At 33.9% G+C, this 15,697-nt stretch overlaps 1 protein-coding gene and 1 pseudogene across 1 annotated transcript; one reads left to right on the top strand and one right to left on the bottom strand.

Moving 5' to 3' along the window:
* Positions 1–6,803: 6,803 nt before the first annotated feature.
* Positions 6,804–8,507, bottom strand: LOC128160987 (uncharacterized; annotated as a pseudogene).
* Positions 8,508–12,936: 4,429 nt separating this feature from the next.
* On the top strand, positions 12,937–14,598 carry LOC128159016 (uncharacterized). Its single transcript, XM_052822047.1, has one exon. It carries the CDS (start codon positions 12,937–12,939, stop codon positions 14,596–14,598), a length of 1,662 nt encoding a protein of 553 aa, XP_052678007.1.
* Positions 14,599–15,697: the final 1,099 nt, after the last annotated feature.

The following is a 15,697-nucleotide window of genomic DNA, read 5'->3' as shown; positions in this document are numbered from 1 at the left end:
ATTTATCAATTTGTTAAATACTCTTTTTATCTTATTGTTGATTTGATCCACAATATCAAATATTCATTAAAATAAAAGATTATATCAAGTAATATGTTGTATTGGTATGAACATTAGTTACACAATTTTATCGACCTTTCTGCTTACATCCACTATAAATCTATGCAAGTGGATGTCTCGGAAAATTAATGAGCCCACATTATGAAAAATGACTCAAATGTATGATCTCTGAATAAGTTCATTGCAAAATTCCACAAGCGCGTTTAATATGAGCCTTATCGAATACATCACATTTAAACAACCCACCATCGCGCCGTCACACAGCCGTCACCGCGATAAAACAACCTCACACAGAATGCCGTCGCCTTTGCTTTACAGCGCTACGAGTTACTAAACGGTGAGTTAGCGACATCGTTCACTGTTTGCAATTAGGTTGACGCAACAGTGTGCAATGCAAAGTTGTAATAACGCAATGACATTTTTGTTTTAAGTTTTTATATTGCATCATTTTAGAAGATAAAGAGAAAATACAATGGAAACCATTTAATATCTATATTATATTGTTTTTTGTTGCTGTTGTTGTTGTTGTTGTTGTTGTTGTTGTATTCTTGTAGATCTTTTAAAGTGTTTTGGAATTAGTAGCTCTAGAAGCATAGTTTTAAAAATTGTTTTTAAATTTTTAGTTGCATACCCATCACAACTTTAGAACATTAACATAACTAAGAAAATCAGATTCTCGTATATTCGTTCATGTCAACTATTTCCTTTTTCACATGATATGCAAACCTAGCCAACCGTTGTCAAAAATGCCATCGCTTTGTTGTTTTTTTTAATATAAATATTCATAAAACATTAAAATACAAAAACATCTTTTGATAAATGTGATTTGAAAAGCAAACGAAGACAAGTCAAAATAGCTCATTACACTTGATAGTAGTTAAGGCATATTCCATAAAGAATGCATGGAACTATAACTATATATATTAAAATTATATGTTACCTCAATTTCAAACACAATAAATCAAATGAAATTGGATTTCATCCCCAAGCAGGCCGATAATTTGTTATAACAGAATTTTAATTTATATTTGATAAATTGTATTGCTTTTTTGCTCAAATGATCGCAAAATATTAGTTTCGTATTTTCAGTATATTTCAAAATATGTTCAATAGTTTTGGGTTTTTTCCCCAGAATGTTTACAACAAAAATGTTCTAGTCAAATTATTGTCTGCGAAACATACATTTTTCCCTGTTAATGGAACCCTCCGTCATGGTTTTTCACGAGGCAAGGATGATAGAAATGCTTTAATTACATTTGTTATCATAACCATTAGTGTAAATTTTGAATCTTTTATACGTGCAAATATAATTAAGCATTGCAGCGCAACCTAACAGGATGACGCTTTGAAAATTAATGTACTAGAACAACCACGAGGGAAAGTCGTATCTTGTGAAGGCTTCTATCATTGTCGATAGTTGCATTAATTTCTTATTTTTTACGTTTCAGTAGTAGAGTTATATAAATGATTTTTTGTCATTATATTTTACAATAGTTAGCTACAAGTATAAAACAAATTCTGTTACAAGTGCTTCCAAATACATAAATTTCTATAAATATAAAAATTAAACATTCATTGTTCTCATTTTTCTGAATTTCGATAAAAGCGATAACCCCAAACCTTTCCTAGTGTTTTCATTTCAGACTAACAGTTCTAATCTTGTTTTTGTCCTAAAATAAGCTGGAAATGTCATACCTCTGTTACAAGAGCCTTACTAATGGGACCAGATAGAAACGGTTACCAAACTATCAGTGTTTTGCATACACAATATGAAATGATGATTTTTTTCTGAAACATCGGTACTCAGTATCATAAAACTTTTTTAATAAAAATTAATTTTTAGAGGTATATTCTAAAACAGTATACTATAATCTAAAATACTAAGAAAAGTGGGCAACAAGATTTGAAAACAATATGAAATATTTTTTTGAATTTTAAAAGTTAAAAAAAAAAATGTTACCATTGTTTACAGCAAAAATAAATAAAAGATTAAAAATTTAAAAAACTGTATAGTACAACTGGCAGATCAAGAACACAAACCTCGTTTTGAAATGAGGTTAGTGTATTTACCATAATAGTAAGATGAAAATCTTACACATGAGAGTTAATGAAGCATAATTATGCAATCTAATTGACATGTAATTACGCGAAATAACAATTATCAACTATTCGCGAAAAGGTAATATAAGTTTACGCTTTAATTCCCTGGCGAAGCTTTCCTTTGTCGTTGTTTACGATATAAAACTCTGATTAGAACAATACTTCCCTTGTATATTTTTCATATAACATTGGACACCCTTCAAAATTTTAATCAAAGCTCAACTCGAGAGCTCTGCTAGAATGCTATGTTTTCGATTGTTTTAAAGCAAACTTTATAAAGTTAGGAAGGTTCTTTTTAAGAACTGGACGAATAACTATTTAACTCTACAGTTCAATAAAATTAAATGACGTATATTTAGAGCACAAGCAGGGTTTCACCTAAAAAAAAATCGCAGCAATGTGTTAAAAATTCGCCGGCATTGGTTCACACTTAATTAAATTTTCTGAGGTCCTTTGGTCTTCATAGGATCGATTACATGACAAACAAGTTCATATTTTGTTACCCTTTCTAACATCATTTGTATTGTTTGTCTGTCAACATGACGGATTATTTTGGAGACGGTGAAAAAAGATATAAGGTCCAAATCAGATATAATTTCTTGAAAAAAAAAAAGAAATACACATAACATATCTAAAATTCATAAAGTTTTTTGATAGAGGTTTATTGGAGGACAAAATTGAAGTCACGTTTTGTAACGCATTTTCATTAAAAATGCAAGGAGCAATTTCATTATATTTAAGATTGTCAATTTCCATTTTAAACACAATGCATTAGATGGATTTGTTAATGAACAATATACTATTTTTTCAAATGTTTTGAGCGATTTAATCCCACTACAAGGCTTGACTAATTGCAAAATGTAAGTATGGTATCTGGGGAGAATTCTAAGAGAAAATGTTTTATTTCTACGAAAATAGTGTCATTGATCTTTGCTAATTGGTAAAAACTATTTCAGGTTTTTAATGTCAAATAAAATGTTCGCCATGCAAGGCTTGAACGCTTTTTGCACATTTTTAACTAGTACTATTCATCATTGCTACGCTTTCAGTGCAAGATTTTAAATTGCTTATATCAAATTGCAACAAATTAGAGCATCGTTGCTCTGCCCAAAGAAATAAATTTTGTCAAAATCTATGCACAAACAAATTAAATGTCTTACAATGAAAATTCTATAGCAACTGTTATCTTTTTAAATGTCAAATTCCATTTACAATATAATTATATCCTAATAGTATTGTAAAGAATTTCAACATTTCTCAAAATTTCTTCAAACATTTTTGAAAAAAAAAAAATTAATTTTGTATTCTTTTTCAATTGACAATTTATTATTGTAACGTAAAGCGACATGTTTAATTACATGGTATTCTGTTACATATATAAAAACATAAAACATGCTTTTTTGTTTCATATTGCGTAAAACTAAACACTCCTCTCTCACTTTTTCATAAATTGAGTAGATAAAGATTTTAAAAAATGACATGACGGCCAACGTATATCACTTTAAATATTTGTGGATAAAATTTTTATACGACCTCTTTTCTCTTGGGGCTAAAACACCTGTTACAAAGTGTGATATACACTAGTCTAGAAGGAAGATTACATAGACGCTATTAGTGCCAAATCTCAAATTGCTTATATTGTTTTCCTTATAACATATTGTATACCTTTTTTAGAAACATGTAATGCTTTTTTATCTGATGCTTGGAAAAGAGAGAGATTAATTAATCTCAATTCACGATAAAAGCTTGCTTGTCTGTCGTTTACAGACATCAGCGTCCATATTATGCAGGCAGCTCAGCCTGACCAGGTAATAGACAGTAAACATATACTCAGGGATATACGTCAATGGTAAAAAAAACAAAAAAAAAACAACTAAAGACACCGATTGTCCGGCGCTTGTTCTGATCTGGCACTGAAGTGTAGTACATCATCTCAATTAGCCAGTATTAAACCAAAGAAAAAATGCAGACTATCAATGTTATATAAAATTACACACAATTTAGACCAAAGCATGTATCTCGTTCCACAGACAACAACTATCACACGTAATACTAGTTCTCTTCACTATCAGATCTTTAGTACACTTACAGATTGCTACAAACACAGTTTTTTCCACATAGTGACACTGTGGAACTGCCTTACACACTCATATGTGTCAGGAGGCTCTCTGGGCCAGTTTAAAACTGTAGTCCAAAATTAAGCTCCATAATTCAATTTTTTTTATTGAGTGGTATGCAAATATATATGCACATAAAGTGTTTCATGCACAATGTAAATTGCTATTTTTTTCTAGTACCCAGTTGATTTTTTCTTTGGTTCGCTCACGCAGCGCCAGTATATAGTCATCAGGATAAATGGAATGCTGTACTATGTTGATGTAGAACATTACCGATGAGCAGATTAGTTAAACTAAATGACGAGAAGGAGATGGTGGCCATTTGCGATGTTTTCCCAAATATATCATTCTCCACAAAAATTAGTAGGTGAGGAAAACTTAGTAGTTGAGGGTTTTTATTATGGAATTAATATGTACATGTAGTATTTTGAATATTGTATGTGTTTATTGAAATTTATTACATATTAAGTAGTTGATGAAAGAAATTGTCATTTAGACGAATGTGTTGTTAAATGTTTATGTGTATATTGAAAAACATGACATACATCAATCAAGGAGCGAGAATCATTTCGGGGTAATGCATGGAATGCACCCATCAATTCTACATAATATTAAGTAAAAACATGAAAAATTGGCTAAAATTGCCGTCACTACAAATATGATATTAAATATTCACAGAATTACATCAAGCTCAAATCTTGATTCAACCTGTAAGTCGTGATCACACTCTGTGAGAACAGATGATCGGGATGAACCCACCCTATGTACCAACTGCAGTTACGTACATGTTGTTCGTTTTCATCTCATCACACACCACTTGTGATTCAGAAGTTAGACACCTATTTGTTATTCACTTTTCGAATAGCGTAGTAAAAATTGTATGGTACCTTGTGATCAGTTCATTATTTTCAAAACCTACGTTACATATAACTGCGTATTCTAGGAAACATCGTCTTCTGGTTATGTCAACATAAGGTTCTTTTACCATACAAGTTGATCTTTGAAAGGAATTGAATCTACACGACCACCAACATCTTTACATCGTGACATGCCTGCATGTCCAATACTAGTGATTTTTATATAATGATTAAAACAGGAACACTATTCAAAAAGCTAGTTGATTGAAGCACAGTGTCCAATAATTTTAGTATCTTTATTTTTGGTCATAATGTGATACTGGAACAGATCTGTTGATTTAAAAAAAAAAATTACACGAATATTTTCACGTAAAATTCGCCTACATGGTCGAACTTACATAGTTAATATATCATGCAATTATAAAAAGAGTACTACTCAATGGGTTGACCCTTGTTTTTAATAATTTTCTGCGCCCTAAGGTTACGCTGAATGATGGATCTGCCACCTCTCAAAACAACACACAACAAATGAATGCAATCACAAACACAACAATAATTGCGACAGAAAAGATCCAAAACCTAAGAAACAGTAACACTTTGGGGAAAAAAAAGTTTATGTCCAAACGGTAATAACGAAGCTCTAGAGATGGGTATTTTTTCTTCGTAGAAGGAAAATCCCTTCGCTGAAAGCGTCCACTTATTATACGCGTGTACGCTATAACCGTGTTTTATTGCAAACGATAACATTTTGGGTTTAAAAAAATTGTAGTTTGTGTCCAAAACTATATTAACCATCCTAACTAAAACCGCGACTATGATGATTGACATACATTTCTACGTCGATAAGGTAGCAGAGTGATAAAGTTCGAAAAGACTAGAGTTATAGTTGTAAAACGTTGGGGTTGTTACGATGCTTCGTAAAAGTTATCTTGTATGTAAAGAAATGCCAAATTTCGTAGTTTCAAGACGAATATAGGCGTTTGTTTTGATTTCAACGAAAGAAGTTCTGATGAACTAGTCATTAAGATGACAATTTATCTCCTCCTTTTCTTTTGTTTAGATTTTGGGGTTATGTTGGTTTTGGTTGTTTTTTTATTGACCAGAGATTGCGCGGGATACACCCGTTGTTTGCATTCAGAAATCAATGAGTATACAACATAGGCAAACATACGGAATGCCCTCTTGGCAGCTTCTTTCTTGGAGTTTTCTCCCTTTGTTCACAAAATTGAGGGGAGCCCCCCCCCCCCTCCCTTTATTGTTTTCTACGAAGCGTTTGTGTGCAAGGTATTTTCTGTTTTTCTTGTAGCATCCGCCCATTCGATAAACGGGGCGAGTAGATTTCAGTATGGCTGTTAGTTAACCACAAGTTCCTTTCCATAGTTATTGTCAAGATGCAACCAGAAATCAAGTATCTAAAAGCTTAACAAACTGAAAAAAATACTTGACATGTATATTTATTTATCATTTGTTTATAATGCATTAATCCAAATTATAAACATTGACATAGTTACATGACCGCTAACATGTACTTCAGTGAACACTATAGGATTACATGAATGATGTATAAGTACTTCAATGTATACTGCAGATAGTAGTAATTGTAAAGCAGCACAGTTGTTGTTACATTGTCTCACAAGATACACATTATTATACTATGGATATATAATGTTCACTGTCGATACTTGTACACTGTGACTGTGTTTGTATAATTTCCTACCCAGAAATTGTTCTCATCATCCACACACAGTGCAAGGATAACCTACCCCTTTTTGTGGTCTGAGTAGTAGAGACAAGAACCGACCGTCCTTATCAAGGAGGTGTAGTGTTTTACTGATGTCATCACATACCAGGATGTGACCGAAAACATCGGTACATATTCCATAGGGAGAAAACGTCGACCCCTGACCTTTGTTGGAAAACCTGTGTTGTCCTGATTTATCCTCCACCACTACAGTATGTTTGCCATAGTCTGATACACATACATCACCATTGATGTTTTCTGTGATATAGTGTAGTTTACTATACAGTGTCTGCCCTTTGATGTCTCTCTCTGTGTTCTGTATTTCTGTCCCTGTTTTGTTGAACCTGGTTACTTTACCCTCTATATTTTTCATCATCCCGACCAGTAGGTCCCCGTTGATGTGGGAGGAGTGTATACTGAGTGGTTTCCATTCTCCCGTTTTAATAAATTCACTGCTTGTATTATCCAGTGTTATCTTATTGATGACTTTATTGTGTGTGACTGTATAGATCAGATCATCGTCCAGTGTGACTGTGTGGTAGCTTTCAGATTTGGTTTGTATCCTCTGTAGCTGATTCCCCTGTAGATCTGTTTGGAGAATGTAAGCTTTACCATCACTGACCTAGAAACTGCCTGAATTACCTAGTGATATATGATATACATTGCGAACACCAGGTACTGTGTACTCCCTGACCTTGGTGACAGAGAAACACATAGACAGTGTTTGTTTCACGTCAGATGTCTCTCTGTCTTGTTTCCCTGTTGGTTTCAATTGTGTAGAGGGATTCTTCATGGGTTTTATTTTTCTTTTCTCCGGTTTAAGAACAGATATTGTACCTACAAGTTTGATGACATCTTCCTTGCTGTGTTGACCAGCAGTAAATACGGATGGGACTGGTTTGGATGTCTCTAGGATGGGGCGAATGATCAAGTTTTCTGATTTGGGAGCAAATGTTAAATTTTCAATATTCGAGGGAGATAGGTAGCCATTAAACGTTTTGAGTAAATAACTGAGATAGTTAATGTAGTCATCTAAATTTTGGTTTTGACCGCTTAACGTTTCTAATAATGACTGCTCTATTTTGTTGACTTGTTCTATATTATCTGATGTGACTGTGTCTACCAGGTTTTTAATAGCTTCAGCTTCAGCCTTCATGGCTGTTCTTATGTCTTCCATATTCTTCTTTATTTCTGTGACATCGTCGGCAATTTCTGTCTTCAAATTTTGAGAAGTAGGCTCAAAATACCTTCTAATTTTGGCAATCTCTGCGTGACAAAGTGAATATTTTTCAGCAAAGACCATATCTAGATCGATGAACAGATGGCCGCGGTGTTCTTTTGTGACTGTGCATTTAGAACAAATGGGAATCTGGCATTCCTCACAGTGAAGATCTATGTCTTTTGTTGGGTGGATCTTCATTTCTCTATTGGAATTTTACGCTTGCGTTGTTTATAAGGGACCACTTCATGGTTCTTGGTTTTCTTATTCTTCTGATGCTCATCTCTGCATTGTTCACATTTTGGCTGGTGACAGTCATTGCAGTAAAACTTGCTGTTTTTCTTACAGTCTTCAGCACCACACACCAAATAATGTTGGGCGTCGGGTGATAATTGGGATTTGAATAATTCCATCTGAAATTAGAAAACATAAATATCGGTATATCAAATTTGAAAGGTGAATAGCTTCCCTTTACAAATCAACTGTAACTTAGAACCATTTAAACAGGACCTTATACTTTAGGAAGGATGTAACAATCTTTTTCTTGCGACAAAACAAGTAAAAAATGACGCTGGTTTCGAGTGACATGTACACAGATTGCGTGAATATACAGTACCGATCAGACCCAACCTAACACCAGAGTAAACCCAAACTAAACCCTGGCTTACTTTTAGAAAATTTGGGTCCACTCGGGGTTTACTTTGGGTTTACTTGGAGATTGCTTTTATTGTTAACTGTACGCACTGAAGTGTGAGGCAGACCCGTTAGTTATCATCTTACTGCCTGTAGTTCCTGCCCCTTGTATATTCCGAATACACAGTTAGCGTCTGCTTTCAGGGGTATAATTCTAACTTGGTTTACTCTCTGTGTCCACTCTGGGTTTACTTTGGGTTTACTCTGGGTCCATTATAGTAAACCCGAAGTAAACCCAGAGTAAACGTAGAAAGTAAACCCAGGGTTTAGTTGGGATTTACTTTCTGTAAGGTTTGGTCTGATCGGTACTGTAGCTCAAAAGCAAAACAAATCTAGCTACTTTCAATGAGCCATGGCTGTGTGGCCAGCAATGAAATAGACAAGCCTATATCACTTTGCTGTTTGACACAACTACCAAAAGTCCAAGTTTTTGTTAAAATGCTTCTATAAACACAACGAAACAGAGTTTCGAATTTTTGTAAACAAACGATTGTCCGATTAAGTTTCGTTTACTCTAGGAATTGTACATTTTTAAAATGGCGCATTTCTTTACAAGTCCAACAGTAATGGAATAACTTCATTATGTCTCTAAAAATGGTCACCACGTTCAGTTCAATGATAAGGACAAGCATTAGATTTGATTATTAGCCATATTGACTTATCCATCTTGATTACGTTACATGTCAAATGAAATATACTGGTATTAGTCATTTAGTATTTTTTTCCTAACTTTATCATACAAAATTATACTAATAAATTTACCATGTGTTCTGTATCAAATAATCATTAAGACGCCCTGTGCTCAGAATGAGAGACTACGAGACTTGTGTAATTTACATGTACTTCCTGGTTATAGAGCTAAAATTATATTTCCAGTGGTAGATTTCAACGCACACTTACAAATATATATAAATACCTGTATATAATGTGAAGTATGATATTCAGAACTGATAATAATTTCAATTTCTGAATACTAGTATGTAGCGCAGCACCGAGCGGTCTTACAACAGTTTTCTTGATTTCAGTTACATGAATGAATTTAATAGTTCAACATTAGTGTTTTAGTATATATTTATGTAATATTTTCATTGTACTAAACCGAAAGTAGTGGCCATTATAATAATGATATAGTGCCATGGTCAGATATCCAATTTTATTAAATTCTTCCATTTGATTTGCACTTGTGATTGATGTAAACAAAAAAAAAAAAAAACGATTTGTAAAGGGAACCTATTTACCATATGATATACCGGCATTAAATTTTTGGTTCTACATGAAATAAAAATTAAAACATGTACACAAAAACAAAATCCGGATTTGGGCATGTACATAACTATAGTTCTAATTATTATAAATATGTTTATATATAAGCAATGCACTTTCAGACGTCTTCGCACTTATGTATGTACGTGCAGCTATTATACATGTATATGGTATTACATGTTAATAATTTGCAAAGATATCAGTATACATTTTACATGCACGAGCACTTTTAGTTATATTTACAGATGGTATTTGACTTGCATAAACAGAACAATATTTTGATAGATTCTCATAGCACTGTATCTTTTTTTCCGCACTTTTAAAATTATAATATATTTCTTATTTGCTTTACTTATTATATCGATTACTGATGATTCACAAAAAGGGAGAACAAAAAGTCAGAATCAAGTTCGTTTTATGAATTCAAATTAAAATTAAAGGACCTCGTACCCCAGTCTGATTAAAACCAGCCCCGCCCCCTTATCATAGTTCCCGTCTGTACGAGGTAAGATAACGTGGTTGTTTTTATCAGTCTGCTCGTACATGTACCTATATCACAAAGATAACCCCCTATAAAGATAAAGTAGGCCAGAAGGTTTAGCTCAACCAGGAGTCTCGTATTTTCTCACTCTGATCTCAGGGCGTCACCAGGCTACCTTTCTACAGACCTAACGGAATATTAGAATAATTTTATTTGATACAATTGTAAAATCATAGCATCTATTTCCCATGACGGTATAGAAGTTGACATATTTCCTAGGGTAATATTTGATTTACATGTAGTTCAACATTAGTATTTTATTATATATATGTACTGTGGAATCATTAGAATTCGTGGTGGCTTAATTTTCGTGGAATTTGTAGGTACGTCTTATCCACGAATTAATATCGTCCACGAATTAATACATTAGGGTAAACAAGTCATATTTCCTTCGAAGTTTAAAAGAATACAAGAAATTGCGCCCCAACGAACCTGTCAAATTTAAGCAATCCACGAAAATTGGCCCCCACGAAATTTAATTTAATCACAGTTTGTAATATTTTCATTGTACTAAACCGAAAGTAGTGGCCATTTTAATAATTATATAGTGCCATGGTCAGATTCCAATTTTATTGAATTCTTCCATTTGATTTGCACTTGTTAATAAAACAACTATAATTGACAGTTATTGATGTAAAAAAAAAATAGATTTGTAAAGGGAAGCTATTTACATAAGTAATGTATTTTCAGTCGTCTTTGCACTTATGTGTGTACGTGCAGCTATTATACATGTCGATGGTATTACATGTTATTAATTTGCAAAGATACCAGTATACATGTACATGCACCTTTAGTTATATTTACAAATGGTATTTGACTTGCATAAACAGAACAATATTTTGATATATTATCAGAGCAATTTATCTATTTTTTCTGCATTTTTAAAATTATAATAAATTATATCACTTACACTTGGTTTATAAACTTATTTGTTTTACTTATTATATGGATTACTGATGATTCACAAAAAGGGAGAACAAAAAGTCAGAATTAGATTCGTTTTCTTTTAATTCAATTTAAAAAAGTACCTCATACCCCACTCTGATTAAAACCAATCCCGCCCCCGAATCCTAACACTCGTCTGTACGAGTTAAGATAACGTGGTTGTTTTTATCAGTCTGCTCGAACATGTACCCATATTACAGAGATAACCCTCTATAAAGATTAAGTAGGCCAGAAGGTTTAGCTGAACCAAGAAGTAGATTACACAGGTCTAGTATTTTCTCACTCTGATTTCAGGGCGTCACCAGGTTACCTTTCTACAGACCGGTAAATTAGAATAATTTTGTTTGATACAATTGTAAAATCATAGCATCTATTTCCCATGACGGTACACAAGTTGACATATTTCCTAGCGTAATATTGGATTTACATATGGTTAATGTACATCAATATTTAATATATATATAGGCATGTAATATTTTCTTTATACTAAACCGAAAGTAGAGACCATTTTCATAGTTATAAAGTGCCAAGGTCAGATATCCATTTTTTTTTTAATTCTTCCATTTGTTTTGCACTTGTTAATAATTCAACTATAATTGACAGTTTTTGATGTAAATAAATAATCTATTTGTAAAGGGACGCAATTATTTTCCTTATAATATACCGGCATTATAGCTTCTGCTCATTATTATATAAATATTAAGACATGTACACTAAAAATTCCGGATTCGGGCACGTACATAACTAAAGTAGAAAAGTTGATAATACGGAATGGACAAATAAGTTGCCTCTACCTCAAAGTGTGACATTACAGTGTATACCGGAATGTCATAATTCCTATATGTATCTGCTGAAGATTATTAAGGAATAAGGACTCGTTCTTTGAGTATCATGAGGTGATAATTTCGGTCGGGGCGTATTCAAATCCAATAAAGCCAATAAAGCCCGAAGGGGTTTATGATAGATTTGACCACGCTCCGACCAAAATTATCAATTCATAATATTCAAAGAATGATTTCTTATTACTTATATTTATATTATTTCCAATTTGTACACTTTAAAACAACTTTGTTTCAAAACCACCATTTTTTTATGTAGCACATGCTTTGTAATACCGTTTTTCGGTTATGCTATCAGACACGCCCATTTAGTGCCACTCATGTTTTATGAAGTTATTGGGTTTTAGGGTTCATCATTGATTCTTAATGTTTTCACAGACAAAGACAGTTGAAAATGTAAATATTACTCAATACAAACATATCGATTTGAGTACCTGTATGTGTGTAGGGGGAGGGGTGGATGGGTCTTAAATTCAGAGTTTTTAATGAGTTTTGATAACAAATACAATTAATGAAATACATGTAGCCTCTCATAACTTATAGACACTTTTACCATTTCAGATGGCATTATCTGAATCCCAAGCACCACCCGACGCCCAGCATTATTTAGTGTGTGGCACTGAAGACTGTGAGAAGAACTGCCAGTTTTACTGCAATGACTGTCACCATCCAATGTGTGAACAATGCAGAGATGAACATCAGAAGAATAAGAAAACCAAGAATCATGAATTGGTCCATTATAAACAACGCAAACGCCGAATTCCTGTAGAGAAATGCAAGATCCACCCCACAAAAGACATAGAACTTCTCTGCGAGGAATGCCAGATTCCCATTTGTTCTAAATGCACAGCCACAAAAGAACACCGCGGCCACGTATTTACTGATCTAGAAATTGTCTTTGCTGAAAAGGTATCGCAATATCAAGAGGAAATTGACAAAATTCGAAATTATTTTGAGCCAGTTTCTCAAGACGTGAAAATAGAAATTGCTGGAGATGTCACAGAAATAAAGAAGATCATGGAAGGTATAAGAACAGCAATGAAGGCTGAAACTGAGTCTGTGAAAAGAATGGTAGACACAGTCACATCAGATAATATAAAACAAGTCGACAAAATAGAACAGTCATTATTACAAACATTAAACCGCCAAAACCAAGAAATAGATTACTACATCAACTATCTTAATGATTTAATCCAAACATATTATGGTTACCTATCTCCCTCAAAAATAGAAAATTTAACATTATCTCTCAAATCAAATAGCCTTAAAATTCGACCCGTGCCAGAGACATCCAAACTAGTCCCACCCGTATTTACTACTGGTCAACATAGCAAGGAAGATGTCGCCAAACTACTGGGTAGAATAACTGTTCCCAACACAAAAGCAGAAAACAGAAAAATTAAACCCATGGAGACTGCACCCTCTACAAAGAAACCTACAGGGAAACAGAGAAAACAAGACAGAGAGAAGTCTGACGTGAAACAAACACTGTGTCTGTCTTCCTCTGTCACCAAGGTCAGGGAGTACACAGTACCAGGTGTTGGCAATGTATATCATATATCACTGGGTAAATCAGGCAGACTCTGGGTCAGTGATGGTATTGGTAACCTTGTCCAAACAGATCTACAGGGGAATCAGCTACAGAAGATACAAACTAGTGGTGGATCTCAAGGCTACCACACAGTCACACAGGACGGGGATCTAATCTATACAGAAAAAAACAACAAAGTCATCAATAGGGTAACACCGGATAATACAATCACTGAATTCATTAACACAGAAAACTGGTTACCAATCAGTATACACTCCTCCCACATCAACGGGGAAATACTGATGGGGATGAATATAGATGAAGAGGCTGAAGTCGCCAGGTACAACAAGACAGGGACAGAAATACAGAACATACAGAGAGACAACAAAGGACAGGGACTGTATAGTACACCACACTACATCACAGAAAACATCAATGGTGATGTCTGTGTATCAGACTATGGCAAACATACTGTAGTGGTGGAGGATAAATCAGGACAACACAGGTTTTCCTACAAAGGTCAGGGGTCGACGTTTTCTCCCTATGGAATATGTACCGATGTTTTCGGTCACATCCTGGTATGTGATGACATCAGTAAAACACTACACCTCCTTGATAAGGACGGTCGGTTCTTGTCTCTACTACTCAGACCACAAAAAGGGGTAGGTTATCCTTGCACTGTGTGTGGATGATGAGAACAATTTCTGGTGATAATTAGCCATATATAAAAGTACCTTGGTTACCCTCAGGGTTTACGCCGATAAAACACACCCCCCCCCTCCCAACTTTCGATTTGCTTCCAATGTCAATCAGAAATGTTATTGTATTATATGTATGTAGGTACATGTACATGTAAAAAAAAACATAGGTTCTCGAGTCTGTTTTCAAATATATCATTTAGTTAATATCAGTATATATTGACTTGGCAACACAAGTCTAATTAATTTGTAGCACACGTGCAAAACATCAATTTATTTACTTACACATTCATTTTTTTAATGTATAGCCGCATGAAACGCCTCAGTATCAACTGAGGACTGCAACGGGATGACGGGTCTCTGTATGTACTGGCGAGGTCCTTGTTGATCACAAAAACTATTACAGTTTAATGTACAAATGTACGTAACGATCATTTTAACTCAGTTCTCAAATGATGCCCGTGGTCACATGAATTATAATGTATCAGAGTGTAAGTTCTACAGTAGTACCGCTGCGGAGAGATACCAATAGATTGTGAGTTCATTCTATATCTGACACCCCTGCGAATGTGTTCGGAATGTTTGCTTTATCGTTGCTAAGTATGTAATAAGTCCAGAGGTGCTCGAATGAAAGTTCACGAGACTTCACCGAGATTTGTTCAGTTCCTGTGAAATTTCGAGCGGAAGTATAAGTGTTCGGATAATATTCTCAAAATACGTAGGTACTGGTCGATTTTCATATCATATCCTACTTTGATTTATGTTAAAACATCAACATCTTTTAAGATGCATGTCTTATTTCACCATCCAGCGGTTTTTTAAATTAAACGATGAAATTCAGAACAGAGTTATCGTTCGTGTTCAACCACGTGTATAGTGGTCGATAAAATACACACTGGGTTGCTTAATAAAATCATAGCCATGTTTGATGCTTGTGATGTGCTATACCATGTTTTTTTTTTTTAAAAAAATGGATGAATGTTTTGCATAAAAAACTTAGTATATCGAGCCATTTTCAAGGAACATTCTGCATAAAATAGTACAGTCTGTATCACTATTGATGTTATTACTAGGTCAGGCGCGGATCGAAAAA

Source organism: Crassostrea angulata, chromosome 8 (genome assembly GCF_025612915.1).
Source record: "Crassostrea angulata isolate pt1a10 chromosome 8, ASM2561291v2, whole genome shotgun sequence".
In the NCBI taxonomy this organism is placed as follows: domain Eukaryota; kingdom Metazoa; phylum Mollusca; class Bivalvia; order Ostreida; family Ostreidae; genus Magallana; species Magallana angulata.
Note: the sequence above shows the minus strand (reverse complement) of the source record. Positions and strands in the feature narration are given on the sequence as shown.